General features: G+C 45.6%; 1 protein-coding gene across 5 annotated transcripts in view; it reads right to left on the bottom strand.

Annotated features, from left to right (window-relative positions):
• The window catches only part of LOC140389824 (inactive N-acetylated-alpha-linked acidic dipeptidase-like protein 2), a 1,491,575-nt gene that overhangs the window by 542,956 nt on the left and 925,680 nt on the right, over positions 1 to 22,939 (bottom strand). For all 5 annotated transcript variants that reach the window (XM_072474375.1, XM_072474373.1, XM_072474374.1 and 2 more), the window contains one exon: positions 4,052 to 4,192. In XM_072474375.1, coding sequence (XP_072330476.1) covers positions 4,052 to 4,192 — 141 coding nt within the window. The remainder of the gene's footprint in view (positions 1 to 4,051; positions 4,193 to 22,939) is intronic.

A 22,939-nucleotide genomic window follows, 5' to 3' on the forward strand; every position in this document is an offset into this window, starting at 1 on the left:
TGAGTGAGCACTAAAGGAGGTGAGGGTTGGTTTAAATTGTTCAGCTGTTTTATTCCATAGCAAGGTGAAGGTACTGAGCAATAATTACGATCAGATTTATTTTGTCCAGTCAGTACAACTTGACTCCACCTAATAATACAATGACACACATGCCATGCCATCCAGTTCCCTGGATTGCCTTGCTTCACTTAAACAGGATAACTTCTCTGGATTCTGCCTGTTTTGACTCTGCCTTTTCTGCGGACTTTCTACCTCAGACAGAGCTACTTTTGTAAAGGCTAGACAGCTTTTTCTCCATCTGACTTCGTTTTATTTCCTGACTGGTCATGATGAAAAGGTCAAAAATCATCGAGCAGGCAGGCATTTATTAATTATGGAGAAACGTCACTAAACTGCATCAATGAAGAAACCACAGAAAGCCGAGCTGATTAAGATCTCAACTATCCTTCAGCTCAGACCCTCACCTTTCTGTTACTCGCAGCAAAGCAAAATGCTTTTAAAGTGATACAACTTACTTTTCTGTGAATCTTTTTTGTCAAAGATTCTTGAAACATTGACGATGCAAGAGAAGCTTTCGGTAGTTTGGTGCCTTGTTTTCTATGTCCACTCATCTTACAAATGAATTTACATAACATGAGTAGTGAGTAGCAGCTATTGCCAACACAACTGAGAATGAGTCCCAACATGGTGCACAGAATGTCATTTTCCATGTTGCTCAGCATATTCCGTACTTCAGAGCAGTTTCAATACTACAAAATAATATAGGTTAAATTGAAAGGTCCAGATCTTGCTCTCAGTGCCAAATGATTAGCGCTAGCCGTTTATTGTACTTATACATGCACAGATAACTGTGGGCTTTCACGTTGTGACTTGCGATAATTAAAGAGCACCGTGCCCTTTTCGGGGGATCTGAGGCCAAGCAACGTGTGTCCGCTTAACAAATCAAACTGAAGAATCCTTACTGAAGCACGCAGAATTAGGAATTGTAAGTTAGAATGTTTAATTCAATGTCAAATCATGCACAGAAAACAAAATAGAGAGAATGAAATATAGGGCCAAAAGGGAGAGATAAAGGAGACAGAAAAGGTTAAAATAAAAATGAAAGTCCAGCAATAATTCAAATCTTACAGAAGGAGGGAGAAGGGGGTGGGGGGGGGGAGAAGGGGGGAGGGGGGGAAGAAGAGGGGAGAAGGGGGGGAGAAGGGGGGGAAGAAGGGGGAGAGAAGGGGGAGAAGGGGGGGAGAGAAGGGGGGAAGAAAGGGGGAGAAGAACGGGGGAGAAGGGGAGAAGAAGGGGGGGAGAAGGGGAGAGAAGGGGGAGAAAGGGGGGAGAAAGGGGGAGAAGGGGAGGGAAGAAGGGGAGGGGAGAAGGAGGGGAGAGAAGGGGGAGAAGGGGGAGAAGGGAGGGAGAGGGGAGAAGGGGAGGAGAGGGGGAGAATGGGGCGAAGGGGGGAGAAGAGGGAGAGAAGGGGGAGAAGGGGGAGAGAAGGGGGAGAAGGGGGAGAGAAGGGGGAGAAGGGGGGAGAAGGGGGGAGAAGGGGGTGCGAGGGGGGTGAGAAGGAGGAGAGAGGGAGTGAAGGGAGGTGAGAAGGGGGGGGAAGGGGGTGAGAAGGGGGAGAAGGGAGGAGAAGGGGGGAGAAGGGAGGAGAAGGGGGTGAGAAGGGGGTGGGAAGGGGGTGAGAGGGGGGAGAAGGGGTGGTTGGAGAAGGGGGGAGAAGGGGGAGGGAGAAGGGGGAGAAGAAGGGGGAGAAGAAAGGGGGAGAAGAAGGGGGGAGAAGAAGGGGGGCGAAGGGGTGGAGAAGGGGGTAGAAGGGGGAAGAAGGGGGGAGAAGGGGGAGAAGGGGGGGAAAGGCAGGGAGAATGGGGAGTAGGGGGAGAAGAAGGGCGGAAGGGGTGAGGGGAGTGAAGAAGGGGGGAGAAGGGGGAGAGAGGGAGGGGAGAGGGGGGAGAAGGAGGGGAGAAGAGGGGGAAGGAGGGGAGAAGGGGGGAGAGAAGGGGGGAAGTAGGGGGAAGAGGGGGGAGAAGGGGAGGAGAAGGGGGGAGACGTGGGGGGGGAGAAGGGGAGAGGGGGAGAGAAGGGGGAGAGGGGAGAAGGGGGGAAAAGGGGGGAAGTAGGGGGAAGAGGGGGAGAAGGGGAGGAGAAGGGGAGACATGGGGGGAGAAGGGGAGGGGGGAGAAGGGGAGGGGGGAGAGAAGGGGAGAGGGGGGAGAAGGGGGAGGGGGGAGAAGGTGTGGGAAAGGGGGGAGAAGGGGGAGATGAAGGGGAGAAGGGGGGGGAGAATGGGGGGGGAGAAGGGGAGGTGAGATGGGGGTGTTGGAGAAGGGGGGAGAGAAGGGGGAAGAAGGGGGGAGAAGGAGGGAGAAGGGGGAGTAGGGGGAGAGGAATGGGGGGAAGAGGGTGAGGGGAGTGAAGAAGGGGGAAGAAGGGGGGAAGAGAGGGAGGGGAGAGGGGGAGAAGGAGGGGAGAAGGGGGGGAAGGAGGGGAGAAGGGGGAGAGAGAAGGGGGGAAGTAGGGGGAAGAGTGGGGAGAAGGGGAGGAGAAGGGGGAGACGTGGGGGGGAGAAGGGGAGAGGGGGAGAGAAGGGGAGAGGGGGAAATGGGGGGAGAGGGGGAAATGGGGGGGAAAGGGGGGCGAGGGGGGTGAGAAGGGGAGGAGAAGGGGGAGAGGGGGAAGGGGGAGAAGGGAGAGAAAGGGGGCAGAGAAGGGGGAGAAAGGGGGTAGAGAAGGGGGAGAAGGGGAGAAGGGGGAGGGGGAGAAGGGGGAGGGGGAGAAGGGGGGAGAAGGTGTGGGAAAGGGGGAGAAGGGGAGATGAAGGGGAGAAGGGGTGTGAGAAGGGGAGAAGGGGGGAGAACGGGGGGGAGAAGGGGGTGTGAGATGGGGGTGTTGGAGAAGGGGGAGAGAAGGGGGGAGAGAAGGGGGGAGAAGGGGGGGAGAGGGGGGAGAGTGGGAGGATGGGGAGAAGGGGGGGAGAAGGGGGGGGAGAAGGAGGGGGCCGCTGAAAGCCAACCCCTGCCCTCATCGCCAGCCCTCTCTCCGCCTTCACCCATCATTGGCCCCCTCCACCCTGGACCTCTGGTAGGTGCATTGCCGGAAGCTGCCCCAGGTCCCTTTGCCAATGAGTAGCTGCTGAACTCTGACTGGCCTGTAGCTTGCAGCAGGCAGGGTTTCTGCAGTCAGGGGCCTGAATCCCACCGACAGCCCAGCAGTGACCACTCCTAGGTCCCATTCATGGAATTGAAAGGTTTCCTGGCCCTTTCTCTGAGCAGTGGGCGAGGCCCCTGTCAGACCAACAAAATCCAGCCCAGTCATTCAGAAAGAAAATAACAAAGTGCTCATTTGCAACATTGCTAATGCTAAAAGAAAAATCATATCGAAACAAAATATTGCATCACTGTTGTCAAATGCACGTTGAATTTTAGAATGCCTTTTTAACAAGTGATGCCCCCTACCAATATTATTCATCCATTCATTAATAAAAATACAAGCACATCTACGGTAACTAAACCATGAAATATAAATCTGTAATTTTTAATGTATTTGAAAAGAACCCTTTTGGTGTTTTAACATTGCTCAGGTGTTCCTGTACAGTCTGGATCAGTTTTAATTTCCCCAATTGGTGTCATGGACACGGGACATTCTGCTCATTTGATTTCCAAATATGGAAGAAATTCGTTCATCTTCTGCTTCTTTTCCTCACACTGCATTTGCATACAAAGGTAATTAAGCAGATCTGCTCAAATAAGCTAATAATTGATGTTACCTCTATCCACATCAGTTGGGGGAAAAAAAGCTCATTACTTCAGATCTGCAGCAAGAGACTGCTGCGTTATGTAAATCAAAGTAGGAAATCTGTGCCAGCTGATTACTAATGTATGTATGAAAACAGAAGAGCAAGACTCACTCCTTTTACCCATCTAAAATGGGCATAAATCATGCTACAATTCTTATCATGGCACAAGTGCAAAGCAGGTTTACTAAATTCTATACAAACAAACATGCATCAATAAAAAGATATTAGTTGCATAAAGAGATGTGAAACTGCATTTGTTACCTGCACTTGAGTTAGTGAGGTGAAAGCATCCATTTCCATTTGCCGTCTCAGTTGATGAAAGAAGTGCCTTAGCCAGGGATGCCGCAATTGGTTGAACCAGCAAAGATGTCACGTTTGCTCGATGTTCCCTGAAGCTTCCACCTTTTAAAAATCACAAAAAACAAATTAAGACAACATGGAGGAAATTTTGGGCTGTTCACCACTCCACTTTCCAGTGAAACGATGTGACTGAATCTCAATTTATTTCTTTATTTTAAAACTTGGAGCTGTCTCTCAGCGTAACACTGTTTTCAAGCTGGTCATGATTTAGACAGGCCTTTTAACAGGCGGGAGTTTCATCAATACACATAAATTGGGGTCCTGAGGCATTAAGATCAGAAGGTGATTTTGGGGAGATTTGGTATAGGTGTTCAAAACTATGAAAGGTTTTGATGGAGTAAATAAGGAGAAACTGTATCCAGTGACAGAAGGCCCAATAATTTAAGATAATTTGTAAAAGAACCTGGGGCGAGACGAGGAAGAAATATTTTGTGATGACCTGAAATGCACTCTTTGAAATGGGGGTGCAGGCAGATTCACCAACAGCCATCAAAGGTGAACTGGATCAATAGATGTAGGTTAAAAATAGGCAGGGCTTGCAAGTGCGAGATTTTGCGAGGAAGATCTTTCCGGCGTTGCTTGATCCCGCCCTCTTCACTTTTAGAGAGAGTACTGTCGGGCATGGAGGAGGGGGATACCTCTGGGATTTACTAGAGGATTCTGGAGGAAGATATGGTACCACTGGTGGCAAGTAGGTGGAGTTAGGAATGGCAGTGGAGAAAGGGGTGTGGTGTGAAGTATTGTGTAGGGTGAATGCCACGGCTTTGTATGCAAGATTAGGGTTGGTTCAATTAAAGATGGTGCAAAGGGCACATTTAACGAGGTCGAGGATGAGCCGGCTGTTCAAGGGAGTGGAGGACAAACATAAGCTGTGTTGGAGTGGTCAGGTCAATCATGTTCACCTGTTCTGGTCTTGTCCAACGCGCTGGGTCGACTTAACCAGGGGAGAGGGCCTGCATCTTGCTCCCAGTGGGAACAAAACTGACCCCCCCCCCCCCCCCCCCCCCACAATTAGGTCAGAGGAGTGAAAGGGGCTGACAAGGGGATCATTCTTCGACACAATGTCGGCAATCTGGCAATGGGTTTGGAGCCCAATTTCCCAGGGGCCATATTTGGGGTATCAGACCTGCAGGAGCTACAGACGGGGGCAGATGTTCTAGCCTTCGCCTCGCTGATTGCTCATAGGTTGGTCCTGTGGGGGTGGAGGTCAGCTTCTCCGTCCTGCGCCTCAGTATGGCTGGGGGACTTAATGGAATTCCTACACCATGAAAAAGTTAAATTCACCTTGAGAGGGGCGATCGAGGGGTTCGATAAAAGATAGTGCGTGTTCATTCTGTATTTCAAAGAGTTGATCGTTGTCAGCGGATTGGGAGGGGTGTTGTGGGTGTTTATTTTTGTACTACCTCTGTCTTGGATGGGGTGCGTTTTCTTTTGTATGTATAAAATATTTTAAAAGCTTAATAAAAATATTCCAAATAAAATAGGCAGGGCAATGAGAATGGCAGGGTAGAACAACTAATTACATTGCTCTCTCTCTCTCTCTTTGTCTCTCTGTCTCTCTCTCGAAACCAGCACAGGCACAATTGAACAAATTAATTCCTTCTGTGCAGCATCAAGCTAAAATTCTGTAACAGTGCAATCTAGTTATTTGATTGAAAGAGTCACCAGGTTATCGGGAATATGTAAAATGGAATATTTATCCTCGCCGTGTTTGTGTTAGGGGTGGAATGGGGTGTGAGCTCTGGATTTGAACCACACAACTGGAATGGAGTTGAGAGCATTTTCCTGCACTCACTCTGTGCCACGCTCGAGCCTGATGTTGAGGTGGCGAAGTGGAAGAACGTTCACCTGAAAAACTATCACCCGAAAATTAATAATTCTGGACTCATTCTGCGACTGTTTTTATATTTATGGTCACCCTTTAATGACATAACAGCAGTGATTGAACTTCCAAACAGAATTGATTATGTGAAACATTTTGAGACATCCTGTCATGATAAACTGTAATATAAATGAATTATTTATTCTCATTTAATGTAACATTACAGTGCTTTTAATAATTTGATTTGATGTTTCTTCAAAATCTTCCAAGTTGGGTATGTTCGAGATCTTTAATCGCAATGCAGGTTCCTTGCTTTTCTCTCTTTCATTTCTTTTCTTCTGTCTTTTTCAGTTTCTTTAAAATTAACAATGATAAGCTCTGTAATCATATTGTTCATCACCTTTTTAGCTTTTATGGTCAATTGTTTCCACACACTTAGGATTAGGTTTTCCCCTCTGCAGACCGATGCCTATGATTCGCCCGACCGCCGTGACCTAATTGGACCAACTTTCTGAGTGCCATATTTAAACCACACCCATGCACAACCTTAATTGTCTGAAGCTCAGGAATGCTAAAAGGGAGTGGCCCCCAAACCGAGGAAGAGTAACGCCCCAAAGTCTAGTGACAGAGAACTGGGGCGACGACCAGTCACGGTGGAGGAAAGCGGAGATATCTTCTACCCCAGTGATGGGAGAAGGAAGTTCACATACCCCAACATAGCAGCTTGGGAGCAGATGGCCAGTGCGATCAGCAACAATTCACACTCTCACAATCCCATCAGCCATTTGCAGCCTGACAGTCCACAGGGATCCCACACAGTACCAGTGACTCTCACAAATCCTGACATTTCCAGCTGGTCTCACATCATGCGCAGCCTGCGTCCTCAGCCTTTACAGAGGTCCACTCAACACACACACAAGGCAGGTGTCCTTATCATCTGTCTTGGCATCTTTCCTGTTCACAGTCCCTTCTTTATGCAGGACATGCTCACCCACAACCAAAGGGAGAAGTCCCAGGCCAGTGGGGACATGCCGGAGGTCAAGGCCCTCACTCTGTGTTGAACCATCTGGAAAGGATTGGGACAGAGTGTGCACCGATGATGAAACCAGTGTTTCCCAAGCAAATGTGGGCCTTGCACCAGCTCATTGTTCAGCCAATGATACCGAAAGTGCATTGTAATGTTGTTTATGCAGCCATTCATTAATAATCGCATTTCTTTACAGGTACTGACACTAAACACAGCAGGGACAATGGGAGTCAGATCCCCAGCTTCAGCCCCAACACAACCTCAGAAGAGGGTCCTGAGGCACACCAATTGAAGATCCATCATACCGTTCACCTGCACCCTCCACCAGTGCAGACACACACATCCGTGGGACCTAGTTCTAGAATAGGCTTGGGGGTGAGCACAGAATGGATTCTGGCCCACATAAGGTGAAGGCAGGGGCATCCATGTTCTCTGACATTCAGAGGGCTGCTGGAGGCCAGGATTCTGCTGAAGTCCAGTCAGATGTTGAGCATCTGGACTCGACCCTAACACAGATGTAAGAGCTGCAGCGACATACACGGGAATATCAAGCAGGGTGGTCAGATCAGTCAATAGATTGAAATGGACGAAGGAGGTGTCCGTCCACGTTCTGTTTGCCATCATTGTGCTGGCATGCCGGTGCATCGAGGTCTACATGGATAGGATGGTGGCTACCATGGAGACCCTGGAGATAGGGCCTGCTGTGTCCCTGCTGTTGCACTCCAATGCTGTAGGCACTGGTGGCATCCATCAAGTGAGAGGGACAAAGGGCACTTTGATCTTACTCAAGGTGTCCTTTCTCCTCAAGGCACTTAAAGGGACAAAGATCAGCAACAGGAACCCGGGCTATCCCTAACTCCTCTCCCTGTGATCCCATCAGCTGCATCTCCTCAGACCAAGGAGAGTGCACCTGTCCCACAGCAGGAAATCCAAAGCAGGTCAGGGCCCTCCAGAGGATGCCTGCCAAAGCCATCAAAAAACAACAGGGCATAGCAGTTAGCAAGCTTCCTCCACCTCAGCTGTGGCAGGGATCGGAGGATCAAAAAGTACTAGAAGCACAAAGCTTGCACATGTCTTCACACGATATACATAATGTCCATAAATGCAAATTGATTTGCATCCATTCCACTTGCCCTGTGTGTAAACATCTTCTGTCTGATGAGCTGTTGCGTGGTTAATCAAGTGCAATATTTACCTGCCCCCCCCCCGCCACCTGTTCACATAAGTCCCATCATCTGGTTTCCCTCAATGTACTGTGCAACCATCTTATAACAGTGAGTGTCCATTCTCTGCTCAGTGCCGACATCAGTGATATGGCCGTCTCAGGATAAGTGTGGTTGTACACGGCATCTGAGACATGCTTCCAGTGATGTTCAATGTTGACTGCATAATCTGGAGGCCCATGTAGTTCCCCAATGTTTATGCATTGCGCAATGATCAGTGTCGTGTGAGATTACCTTTAGGAGATGGGTGTTTATAAAATAGCTGTAGTGGGTGAACCTTTAAGAAATGGGTGTTTATCAAATAGCTGCAGTGATGTCAGAGTGTGGGTGGAGCTGGGCTGTCTGTCTGTTTTTACTTTTGTTTTGGAGCTGTCAGCTACAGTGTGTGTTTAGTTTCGTTTTCAGTGTTGGAGCTGCATCCAGCCAAACAAGGTGTAATTTTGATCTCTCTGCGCATGAAAAGAATGTCTTCCGATCACTTGCTAATTTAAAAGTGATAACTGCTCTCAGTAAAGAATTTAAATATGCTGTCTTTGTTAAAGAGGATATTTGTCTTATGGATGTTGCTGGGAAAGATTAAGGGTTACTTATAGAGTACTGTATTCTTTGGGGAAGTATTTGAGTTGATAGTTGCTAAGATGTTGACTGTATGTTTATAAAATGTTAACTGGATTCATATAATCAACATTGTTTTGTTTTAAAAGTACTTTAGATCTCTGTTGCATCACACCTGTAGAGTGGGCCCTTGTGCTCCTCATAACCAAAATCTATTATAGATTGTGAGTCAGGTGAACTCCATGATATACTTTGGGGTTCTCTAAACCCTGGCCCGTAATATCACTGTGTGGCATAGATGATGAAATGTAAATGCGCTTGCATGGGACTCATCAGATGGGGGTGATTGTTCCCTCGTGCTGGTTGGGTTATGAGTTAACCAGCATTAGTATAACAGGTCAGCTGCTGTAGCAGTTGACAGGAAGGAGTGAGGACCCTGAGATGTGTTACTGGGTCCTGTGTAAATACTGTTGTGATGCTGAATAAATGTCTTTCTTAGGTACTCCTCGGATTCCACTTTGCCGTTTACTTCACCCACCATTGAAGAAAGAAGATGGACCTCCTGAAAAATAAGATGGATCTCCAGGAACACGGAGGCTGGAAGATGGACATCCTCAGTGACATCGAAACAACCTTTGATACTCTCTCCCCCCCCCCCCCCCACCCCCCCGCTCCCCACCCCCCACCCCCCACCCCACCACCACCATTGCTGTAATGTTCCGAGGTCCAGGGTTATTGGTAACTTGTCTCTGGAGGCAGCCCCAGGCATTGTTCAGCTGAATCCATATTTCTGGACACTGTGTTATTCCAGACGTGTTCTGGACTGGCATGCTTTCCTACTGGCATCACAGAGAATCGGCCATAGGTGGAATATTGTGGTTGAGCCATGATCTGCATTCCATTAACGGGATGCAAATGAATTTCACACCGGCCTCCAGCAGGTTTCCCAATCTGCTATGGCGGGCACTAGTGGAAATTAGTGGGCTAAATTCATGCCAACATGAAACCAAATTCTACCTCTGCCCGTCATTGAGCTTGCCAGGGAACATGGGAGAATTCCGCTCTTTGTCTCAGTTGGCAACTGCAGCCTTCTGAGGCACTGGTAGCAGGAATGTCTAAGTCAGTCCTTCTTGGTCCGTTAGCCCTGCTGAGTGAATATGTGTCTGCAGGGAAAAGATGTCTTCTCTGAAGCCTTTGCGGGTGCCTCCCATCTAGCCACGTCCATGTCTTCTTTACCTTCTCAGCAAGAAAGAATAGAGGCATTCTCTTTGGAAAACCAACGTTTCCAAAGTAAAGCAGTTGGATGCAACAGCATATACATGTGCAAAGTGTTCCATCCTCATTATTGTTCAGCCAAATTATTTGATCTAAAATAGAAATTAAACAATCTTGCATGCTTGGCAGAGGGATAGTGGGGAGGAGCTGGGGTTAACAGGAAAAAGCAGTCTTTTATTTCAAGAACGCAGGTTCAGATCTACACCAAAGCTGGTCTCATCTGGCAGCTGGCTGCAAAAACTCTTATATAAATTAAGTCTGGCATTCCCTTCCAGATCCTGGTTGGCACAGGTCTACAGTACAAACTGACATTAATTTGCAATATTAATCATCACTCATAGGATAACAGTTGTAGTAAACAGAAACATATCACACTGCTACAGCAGATGGTGCTGTGGTTAGGTTTGCACTGAGATGGAGGAAACTTCATTCTACATCCATACATCGGAGCAAGAAATGCTTGATTGTGATATCAGAAAGGCAACATTTTACTTCAACTGGCATGCACAACCTTTTGCGGAATGGTCTTTTTCCCATTTCATTGAAGTCAATAGAAAAAGAAAAGTGGACATATAATGCGTAGCTGATCTACACTTCCCATTTTAAATAAATATGATCTGTTAGCCATTACAGAGATGTGGCTGCAGGATGATGAGAATTTTATCCTGAATATTCAGGGGGATATGACCATCTGGAAAAATAGGAAGCTAGGTAAAGGTGGGGTAGCACTGCTAATCAGGGTCGGCATTGGTGCAATTGTTAGAGATAACCTTGGTTCAGGAGATCTGGACGCATAATCAGTTTTGGTGGAGATGAGGAATAGTCGGGAAAATAAGTAACTATTGAGAGAATGCACTGCCTAACAGTAACCACAATGTAGGTCAAAGTGTACAGGAAGAAATATTTGTGATAAAGGAACAGCAATAAACATGGGTGACTTTCATCTACAAATAAACTGGAAAAATCAGATTGACAACTGTAGCCTGGATGAGGAGTTCTTAGAATAGAGGGCAGCCTGTAGATGTACTGTGTTTGGGTTTCCAGAAAGCATTTAATAAAGTGCTGATTGGTTGGCAAGTGGACTCTGAATTGGCCTGGTTCAAATTTAAACAAAGCTTGGAAGCTAACTCTCAGTCATCAGTTAACTGGTACATTTTCCAAGGCAAAGCCTCTAGCAACTGGAGTCCCCTCATCTCTCTTTGCATGCAGCATAAATTGTTCCTTTTACATTTGGTATTCTTGTAAATTGTCCAAATGGGTGCAGGATGAAAAGCTTCAACAACATGTGTATGTTTTTTTCACAATACTCTGAAGGTCCTCTCAGTCAGGGGCTCCTCTCCCCGGGACACCCTCACGACACCCCAGATATCACTTACCATCCTGCTGCCTGATTGTAGGGACTTATCTTTTCTAGGATCGAGGGACTTGGTCCTCGGCAGAGCACTGGAATACCATTTCGGGCCACTGTAGTGCTGTGCCTGGCCGGGTTGCAGAGTGTCGGCCAATCTGATTGGCCAACAGTTCTCACGGGTGTGACTTCCTTCCCAGGGCGGACGGAAGACCCACCCACTGACAATCAATACTTAATCAAGTGTCACATGGCAGGGGGACTTCAGAGAGTCAGGTGGCTGCAGGTTAGGGATGGACTCTCCATTCTTAAAATGTTATCCTGTGTCTTCATCTATGGTTCACAGAGATAAGTGTGGTGGTGGTTTCACCAATCCCTCCAACTTTGTTCTCATCTCGCTCAGAGGCTGTTTAGAATTTAAGTTCTTCATGTTTTATCTTGAACGCCGTAAAGTTGGTATGTGAAACTACTGATTCTCTGTTCAGGTTGTTTTCCTGATCATATGGGTAGTTAGTATATTTCAGTGATGGTTGTCTTCCTGTTGATATAAGAAGCTTCTGCTTCTTCTCACCAGTCCATTGTCAGTCTCTACAACAAAAGATCTCAGACAATGTTGGCGAGAAATTCGCCAATATTGGAAAAGGTCGATGTCAGGTGGGAAAAATGGCATTGAGGCCGCCAACGGCAATGGCGGCTTTTTCTGGGATACAGTTCGGGATTTGGAAAATAAAATTGTAGTCACAGGTTCCACAATGTATCGCTGGGGAGTGTCCTCTGATTTGCCTGCCTTGCCATCAAACCAGACATTTATAAAGGCCATCCCAGTGCACAGTGAGCAAACCAGAAAACAATCTTCAGTCAGGTGCACCCACTTGTTGTTGGCACCACCCTGGCATGACTCTCTCTCCTCCAGTGCTGCGCCCACCTCTGAGCTCCCCTGGGAGTACTGCTCACCAGAGGCAGGCCTTCTGAGACCAATTGTGATTCTCAGCGTTCTGACAGCATGCTGCCGTGCATGGGTATTTTGATGTGGGGAGTGATTCCAGCACATGGGCCTGATAATTAAACAGGTAATTAAGGTGGCTAATGGAATGCTATCCTTATTAGAAGTGGATATGAACATATAAGCGAGGATGTTATTTTGCAGTTACACTGGGCATTGGTGAGACCACATCTCGAATACTGTGTGCAGTCTTGGTCTCCTTATTTAAAGAAGGATGTGACTGCGTTAGAGTGGTTCACTAGATTGATACCTGGAATGAATGGATTGTCTTATAAGGGTAGATTGGACAGGCTGGGCTCATTTCCACTGGAGTTTAGAACAGTGAGGAGTGACCTGATTGAAGTATAAGATCCTGAAAGTCTTGACAAGCTGGATGCAGAAATGATGTTTCCCCTTGTGAGTGAATCCAAAGACGAGCAGATTTGGTGGATTGGCCATGTTAAATTGTCCTTAGTGTCCAAAAAGGATAGGAGGGGTTATTGGGTTACGGGGATAGGGTGGAAGTGAGGGCTTAAGTGGGTCGGTGCAGACTCGATGGGCCGAATGGCCTCCTTCTGCATTGTATGTTCTATGTTCTATGAATCCAGAACATATTACTGGAATTTTATACATTAAGAATCTATAGTGACTGTTGCCTGAAATGGGATATTTGGGTGTGAGGTTAACTAAGCAGAAACCTTCTACAAAATATTTGCAGGATTACTTTTAAATGTGATCCCATATGTACAAGTTACTATTTGTTAATAAATAGTTTAATTTCATATTTAAAATCTTAGTGGTACAGAAATTCTTGTTTCTGATTTCAGCGCACACACCTCCTCGTAATACAGTACAAATTTCAAATTGTTCTGATAGCTTGTACAAGTTTCCCTTTGGGATTTGGGCAGCCTGGCAATTGCCACCTGCCATTTAATAACATGTGGTTTCCTGAAGCCTTTTCTGAAGTTTCATTGATGATTTTCCTGTGCTGTCCTTGTCTGGCAATTGTTTCTCTTGCTGCTTCTTCCTTTCGCTGGGATCGTCATCTGTTGCTCCTTTCTTTCTGCTTTTCATTGTCACCATATGTTTATCATTATTGTGGGTGTTAAGAGGGGATTATTCATGATCTCAACTTACTGATAATGCTGGAGGCAAGTGATAAACTTTACCACTTGTTGAATATTATACTAAATATGTACAATATAGGGTAGATGTATCTTTCTCCAGTCTGTTGCCAAATGATGTTATGTCACTGATGATTGAGCCAATATATTTACATATTTAACATTAACCCTTCACACTACAAAAAAAGCACGTCAGAGATTGCTAATGCTGTTGCAATTAACACACGTCCCGACTCCCCAAAGCCTGTCCACCATTTACAAAACTCCACAAGTCAAAATTGAGATGGAATACTCTCCACTTGCCTGGATGAGCATGGCTCCAACAACATTCAAAATGCTCAACATTCCGGATGAAACAACCCACATGATTGACATCCCATTCACCACCTTAAATATTCACTCCCTCCACTAGTGCACAGTGTGTATCATATACAAGATGTACTGCAGCAACTCACTAAGGCCCCTTCGACAGAATCTTCCAAAGCCATGACCTCTACCACCTAGAAGGACAGAGGTATATACATAGGAACACTATCACCAAGTTCCCCTCCAAGCCACATGCCATCCTCACTCGGAGCTGTATCGCCAATCCTGCTCTTCCACTGGATAAAAACCGTGGAACTCCCTTCCTAACAGCACTGTGGGTGTACTTGCACAAGATAGACTGCAGTGGCTCAAGGCAGCAACTCACCACTAATAATAATAATCTTTAATGTCACAAGTAGGCTTACATTAACACTGCAATGAAGTTACTGTGAAAATCCCCTAGTCGCCATATTCCAGCACCTGTTCGAGTATACATTAAAAAAAAAACATTTTAGAGTGCCCAATTCATTTTTCCAATTAAGGGGCAATTTAGCATGTTCAATTCACCGACCTTGCACATCTTTGGGTTTTGGGGGCAAAACCCATGCAAACGCGGGGAGAATGTGCAAACTCCACACGGACAGTGACCCAGAGCCGGGATCGAACCTGGGACCTCGGCGCTGTGAGACTGCAGTGCTACCACTGCGCCACCGTGCTGCCCTCTGTTCGAGTATACTGAGGGAGAATTCAGAATGTCGAAATTACCTAACAGCACGTCTTTCGGAACTCGTGAGAGGAAACCGGAGCACCCGGAGGAAACCAACGCAGACACGGGGAGAACGTGCAGACTCTGCACAGACAGTGACCCACGCCGGGAATCAAACCCGGATCCCTGGAGCTGTGAAGCAACAATGCTAAACATTGTGCTAACGTGCTGCCCATACCTTCTCAATGGAAAATATGATGCACAACTTGCTAGACAGGTCCACGGCAGAATTTTTCAATTCTATGGCAGAATTTTACAAAACACTCGTATGTAATGAACGAAAATGGCATATATTCTAACAACACAGTATTTCTTCTTGGTATTTAAAACAACTACAAATTTTTTCTGTTCAATGCCCAGTTATTGCTGACTCAAAGTTAAAAAGATCCAATTCACATGTAAGCATATTTTTCACACTAAATAACTGCATACACACACAAAATCATGGAACTAATTTCACAAAAGCAGCAAAATAGCTAAGGCATACAGACAATATAGCTGACATTAAAATAGTAATGCACTGTCATTCTTGCATCATGCATAATTTTTAGTATTTCTCAAATCATTAAAAATAGCCATTCCTGTTAAAGAATTATATAATTAACTTATAAGTTAACTGCAATTGTCATGCTTCTGCTGTTTGTCAGCACTTTCAGAATAGTTCTTCAAAATATAATAAGCCATCTGCTACTTGACGTAAATCTTGTAAACAACAAATACTTGCAAGGTTTCAACTGAATGCAAAAATATATAGCAAAATGCATTCATATTTTAATCAATTTGTAAAAATACATGTAGCTTTATTACGATCCCAGACCAGGCCCCAACATTTTCTAGGATACCGGACAAGAAGCCCAATCACTTGTTTAAAATCTGAAAAATGGTGAGGAAAAGATACTTCACTCTAGGAGTGATTCCACGCACAAAGAGGGAGAGAGTACATTAAAACAAATGTTATTATTAACACAGTATTAAACTTCCTCAATATCACAGAAATATACCTTACAATTACCAGTTAACAATGCTTGACAATAAAATAAAAGAATCATATTGCTGTCATGCTTGTTATCTTGAAATTTGTCAGACATAAAGGTGCAAGGTATTTTATACATGAACTTATGTGTACCCATGTTTGATTCAACAGGCCCTGAATCCAAGTTATATTTAAAGATATTTGTCCAACAGCAGTGATGAGAATGGAAACAGAAGTCTTTTTGTTGTTTGCTCTAGGTACCTGGTTGCCTTGCGTGCAATAATCAGTTACACGCAGCAAATTGGGTGCACTTAAAAACCAAGGCTTTCTGATTCATAGTATAAATATGGGCAAAATTCCATTATTATCTCGAGTGCAAGGTTGAAGGCCAGTTAGATTGGATTTGTTTATTGTCACGTGTACCGGGATGCAGTTGAAAAGTATTGTTCTGCATGCAGTCCAGACAGATCATTCCAGATAAGAAAAAAAAACATAGGGCAAACATAAATACACAATGTAAATATATAGACACAGGCATTGGGTGAAGCATACAGGAGTGCAGTACTACTCAGTAGAGAAGATGTGTGAAGAGATCAGTTCAGTCCATAAGAGAGTCATTTAGGATTCTGGTAACAGTGGGGAAGAAGCTGTTTTTGAATCTGTTAGTGTGTGTTCTCAAACTTTTGCATCTCCTGCCCGATGGAAGATGTTGTAAGAGTGAATAAGTTGGCAGGGAGGGATCTTTGATTATGCTGTCCACTTTTCCCAAGGCAGCAGGAGGTGTAGACAGAGTCAATGGATGGGAGGCGGGTTCGCATGATGGACTGAGTAAGCCATTCAGCCCTCCGAGCCTGCTCTGCGATTCAATATGATCATGGTTGATCATCCAACTCAGTAACCTGTTCCCTCTTTCCTCCGCATATCCTTTGATCCCTTTAGCCCAAGAGCGATATCTAACTCCTTCTTCAAAACATACACGGCGGAATTGTCTGTTCCGAAGACGCCAGAGCAGGATTCGTGGACTTCTAAGACAGCAAAACTGGACTGATTCAATGATCGTTTACCGGCCGGGTCCACGATTGAAACGCAGGAGGCTGAAAAGCTGCAGTTGCATATACACACTTTAATCCCCACACACACCATCCCAGCGAACAAGATGGCAGTGAGGAGAGTGGCACCCGTTTCACCGACACTGAGCTCAAGACTCTGCTAGACACCGTGGAGGAAAGGCGAGTGACCCTGTACCCCAGGCGGGGAAAGAGGCTGCCAGCCATCACCGGTCGCCGTGCCTGGACACAGATGGCAGGGTTGGTCAGTGCTGTGGGTAACACCATTTGGACCGGCCAGCAATGCGGGAAAAAACTGCACAACCTCCTCAGGGCGGCCAGAGTGAGATGGCAGCACTGCAGCCCGGCACCAAACCCCATCCCTCATACCCAAAGCACTAATCTGCCCCCCCCCCTCCCCCGACTCAGAGGACAGCTGAACCCCCACCCTGCACCACATGCTTGTCACATACCGTCCACCATGGCCGGGTGCCCTGGCCACTGAAGCCACCAGCTACCCACCCCCTGGCCTGCATGCACCAAGCTATATAACATTGTGTTTTCTATCCCCCCCCCCCCTCCTCCCAAGAGAAGGCCCCCATAACTGCCGGGAGCGGGAGAAGACTGGATGGGCACTGCCAAACCTGCGGCCCCTCACCACAGCAGACCGGAGGGCCCTGGATGTGGCCGACGGATCCGAAGTAAGGGTAGTCGCCGGGATGGAGGCGGCATCGGACAAGGAAATGGGACTGTGCTAAATTGCGGTTCCCATGGGATGTGTGTCACTACCCTTACACCATCCTCACCCGACCTTCAAACCCACACCATCCCCACAATCACCACCACCCCCACCCCCCCCCCCCACCCACCCCGCAGCGGAGGTGCCGGAACCCGCAGAGCCTCGGAATATCCCCCCTTCCCCCAATCCCTGATGCATCACTTGGGCAGCAGACAGAACAAGACGTCACCACCCCACTTGGGACACTTGAGCAGCAACTGGGCCCATACAGGCCCAGTCACCCTGAAGATGGCCGCCACAGGGGTCCTTGGTTGCAAGGCGGGACTGACAGCTGGCTGCCTCCCCTGCTGATGTACCATCTGGGGATCCATCTAGCTGTAGCGTTAGTGCCTGTAAGATCAGAAAATGATATTCTTTTGTAATGGACTCCAGCATTTTCCCCACTACCGACATCAGGGTGACTGGTCTTTAATTCCCTGTTTTCTCTCCAGCTCCCTTTTTAAATAATGTGGTACATTAGCTACCCTCCAATCTGTACGAACTAGTCCAGACTCTACAGAATCAGGGAAGTTCACTACCGATGTGTCCAGTATTTCTAGAGTCGCTTCCTTAAGCACTCTGTGATGTAGATTATCAGGCCCTGGGGATTTACCAACCTTCAATCCCATCAATTTCACCAATACCATTTCCCGTGTAATACTGATTTTCTTCAGTTCCTCCCTCTCACTGAACCCTGGGTTCCCTAACGTTTCTGGTACATTATTTGTGTCCTTATTTGTGAAGACAGACCAAAGTATGCATTCAGTTGGTCAGCCATTTCTTTATTCCCCATTACAAATTGCACTGTTTCTGACTGTAAGGGGCCTACATTTGTCTTCACCAATCTTTTTTTTCCCCACATACCTGTATTAGTTTCTACAGTTAGTTTTTATGTTCCCAGCAATACTTTATCTTCCTTTTTTAAATCAATCTCTTGGTCTTCCTTTGCTGAATTCTAAACTGCTCCCAATCCTCAAATCTACTGGTTTTTCTGACCAATTTGTATGCCTCTTCCATTGATCTAAATCAAAATCTTAATTTCCCTTGTAAGCCATGGTTTAACCAACTTTGCCATCTTACTTTTTGAGCCAGACAGCAATGAACAATTGTTGCAGTTCACCCCTGTGCTCTTTGAAAGTTTGGCATGGCATATCCACCATCGTCCCTTTAAGTAATGTTCCCCAAACCATTATAGCCAACTCGCACCATTGTAGTTACCTTTATCTAGTAAAATGTCTTGCAACGCCAGGTTAAAATCCAACAGGTTTGTTTCAAATCACTAGCTTTCGGAGCACTGCTCCTTCCTCAGGTGAATGAAGAGGTAGGTTCCAGAAACATTTATATAGACAAAGTCAAAGATGCAAGACGATCCTTTGAATGCGAGCATTTGCAGGTAATTAAGTCTTAATTACCGGATGTTCAATTCCCATTCCTGGTCACCTGCAGCCATGTAATTAAGTACCTGCAAATGCTCGCATTCAAAGTATCCCCAGTCTCGCTCTTGCTCTTTTTTTCATTCCCTGTCTCTGCTCTCAGCGTTGTGCTTTCTTGTTCTCTTTTATCTCCCTGGCTCTGCTGACTCTGTCACTGTGTTTTTTCAACAAGAACCTACTGCAGGACACTGTTCCCAGACTGCTTCATTATGATGCTGACTGCAGGACACTGTTCCCAGACTGTTTCATGTAATGCCGACGACAGGGCAATGCTTCCCAAAGTGCATTAGTGAACCAGATGGGTTTTCTATGACAATCAACAATAGTTTCATTAGACTTTTAATGCCAGATTTTTATTGAATTTTACCTTTGTGGTGGAATTCGAACCCAGGCTCCGGGCCTCTGGTTTACAAAGAACAAAGAAAAGTACAGCACAGGAACAGGCCCTTCGGCCCTCCAAGCCTACACTGACCATGCTGCCTGTCTAAACTAAAACCTTCTACACTTCCGAGGTCCGTATCCCTCTATTTCCATCCTATTCATGCATTTGTCAAGATGCCCCTTAAACGTCACAACCGTTTACCAATTTACCAATCCAATGGCAACACCCCTATGCCATTACCTCCCCCCTTATCATCATTATTGAGTTAATCACATGTTGTGGTTGACAGTCTGCATTTCATATTATAATAATGATAAACATACCTTCTCATTTCAGGTTCATGTTTATAATCAAAATGAACTTGTATCCCAAAAGGAACGTGCTTCCCCTTTAGAAGGACCAGGCTAATGAATATCATGATCCGATGGAATATACTGTATATACATAGTTTAGCTTCTAGTCTCTTCAATTTTTCTGGGTTAATCCTAAAGCCAGTGTGTAATTATGAAGCTGAGGAGGAGTAAAGGAGTATTGCATGATAATCCAATGTTTTAATATTTAATCACTGTTTTCTTCTTGTTTCTAAAACTAATTAGTGGTCCTCTGATTCTTTTCCTCCACATTTTATTAAACAAAAAGTAAAATCTATGGCCTTTTAAGTCAGAGTTCCATTCCGGGACCTTCCCGTCCAGTTATGTCAACTGGGATCATAACAACATGAAATTTGGAACAAATTATGCATACTTTGGTAGCTTGATGAATAAGTTTGGTAGAAGCAAGAACTGTAGAACCTCAGATGATTAAATTTGTATCATTGGGGTTGTAGAGCTCTGTGTCACACCAGTAACCTTAAATGACTCACGTGGTGGCAGGCAAGTACATTGGAGACTTAATTTGAAATGCCAAATGTTTTAGTGTTTGATAAGCAATTCTATAACCCTTGGAGAAGCAATTAGGTATTGTAGATAACAAAATGTGGATCAGATCTTTCAAAAGATTACCATGTAAAAAGCAGAATGAGAAATATTAGTGTGCAGTAAAATTAAAAGCAATATTTTTAATTGTTAATATTGCCCAATGAATAGAATTGCGTATTCAACTGCTAGACTTCTGTGTTACCAAGAAAGGTGTAATTTATTCAATCTGGTGAACATTAGATAGTCAATTCATAATTTTTCTCAAGCTCCAAAGGATTTCTAAACTCCTACACGATACTTGTCATGATGACTTTTCAAAAGTCTATTTGAGATGGCAGGTCATAAAGGTATTTCATTGAAGAAACATTCAAGTCACAGCCAGATATGTAGATATGTACAGAATATGAATAATTTATATCTGTGATACATACATTCATACATAAGTAACATATAATAACATAGGGCATGGACATTCAAGACAGCAATGCATTTCCAAAGTTTTCACAGGTTGGGAGCAGGATGGCAGGTCTGGTTCCAGCAGTAATGGGTGGGATTTGGGGAGATGATCAAAGTTGTTCAAGAATTAGTTTTTAAGGAGAATTTCAATGGTGAATAAAGATATGGCAAGATGAAATGGTTTAGGAATAGAATTCCAGAGTGTAGGGGCAAGACAGCTGAAGAATCTAAAACTGAGGAGGATTAGGGACAGAAGGCCGTACTGCAAACCAAAGTTAGTAGATCAAAAGGCACAGATAGGGGAGTAGGGCTTGAGGAGGCTGCAAAAGTAGGAAGGGGTGAGGCTGTGGAGCAAATTCAATACGTGCATCAGTATATTGCAGTTGATGCATTGGGTTTGGAGAGACAACAGACGTTAGCAAGAATCAGGGTGACACGTGAACAGAATAGGATCAAGGCAGCAATATTCTGCGTATGATTTGGTTTATGTGAGGTGATGTTTCCGAAGGTGGGGTCTTTGTGAAGTGAAGCTTTGAAGGCCAATGTGGTTAGCACTGGAAAAGAGATGTAATTTCTAAGCTTTATACTTTATGCAGAGGTAACACGGCAGCACAGTGGGTAGCACTGTTGCTTCACAGCTCCAGGGTCCCAGGTTCGATTCCCGGCTCGGGTCACTGTCTGTGTGGAGTCCGCACATTCTCCCCATGTCTGTGTGGGTTTCCTCCGGGTACTTCGGTTTCCTCCTACAAGTCCCGAAAGACGTGCTGTTAGGTGAATTGGATTCTGAATTCTCCCTCTGTATACCCGAACAGGTGCCGGAATGTGGCGACTAGGGGCTTTTCACATTCACTTCATTGCAGTGTTAATGTAAGCCTACTTGTGACAATAAAGATTATTATATACAGAGAAACAGAAATTGAAAGTCGGGGGGGGAAGGTGCACATAAAATAGGACAAGTGCAAATCCTACCACCTTCCCAACCTCCACCAAGATCTTCCCCATTATACGGGTGTTGGGCGCCCACAGTTCCAATCCGAGGATGGTTGGCGTAGTGATCACAAAGACCACAAATAGCTTTTATATTGAACAAAACTACAGATTTATTTACATTACTTAATTGGATTTGACACTTACTCCTATATAACAAACAGTTGATAATAATCATAGAATTTACAGTGCAGAAGGAGGCCATTCGGCCCATCGAGTCTGCACCGGCTGTTGGAAAAAGCACCCTACCCAAGGTCAACACCTCCATCCTATCCCCATAACCCAGTAACCCCACCCAACACTAAGGGCAATTTTGGACACTAAGGGCAATTTAGCATGGCCAATCCACCTAACCTACATATCTTTGGACTGTGGGAGGAAACCGGAGCACCCGGAGGAAACCCACGCACACACGGGGAGGATGTGCAGGCTCCGCACAGACAGTGACCCAAGCTGGAATCGAACCTGGGACCCTGGAGCTGTGAAGCAATTGTGCTATCCACAATGCTACCGTGCTGCTCCTTCTAGATTGTAGCGATGGTGGGTTTGGAAGATGCTGCCTAAGGTGGGTTGGTAAATTCCTGCAGTGCATCTTGTAGATGGTACACACCGCCTCCACTGTGCGTCGATGGTGGAGGGAGTGAATGTTTGTGGAAAATTTAAATATTTATTTCATGTGTATATATATATACCTCTACTTTCCTACTTTCAATAAACATACAATCTACACTCATCTACCACTAACCTCTACATTAATACAATAACTATGATCTGCTCTCACTCGCACTATCTTTCTGACTGTCTGACCTCTCACTTTCTCCTCAACATCACCTCCACAAAGCCTAGCATCAATGTCTTATATAGTTCTACATCTAGCTCTCTCTAGTGGTTGATTTGGACATAACATTAACCCTTACACTTCTTTACTTTTATGATAATGTCACAACAGGCTATTCACCATATTTGTATAAATAATCAATGATCTATTCAGCTTGTTATCAAGCCAACTGACCCTGATAATACGCTGCCCAAGTCACAAAATGTTTGATGTGGGTAGCCGGACTGGAGCAGGAAGCCTCATTTTCAAAATCATATGCTTAAAGGGCAGAAAGAAAGGAGGCGGGTGGAAGGTGCTCTTCTGGGGCTTTCCACTCCCTCCCTTAAATCCCCCTCCTCCCCTCTCCTTAACCTACCCAAACCCTTACTTCCCAAGACCGTGGGCTTACCCTTCTGGGGATCTCCTCTATTCCTGTAATCCTAGAGGCTGCCACTGATGCCTTCCAGGACTGATGTAATTCAAGACGATGGGACCTTCTCTACAGTAAGAAGTTATTCAGCCCAGAAAGGAAAGAAGTGACAGCAATGGCTTAGCTATTTACACTCTTGCCT

Source organism: Scyliorhinus torazame, chromosome 14 (assembly GCF_047496885.1).
Source record: "Scyliorhinus torazame isolate Kashiwa2021f chromosome 14, sScyTor2.1, whole genome shotgun sequence".
In the NCBI taxonomy this organism is placed as follows: Eukaryota; Metazoa; Chordata; class Chondrichthyes; order Carcharhiniformes; family Scyliorhinidae; genus Scyliorhinus; species Scyliorhinus torazame.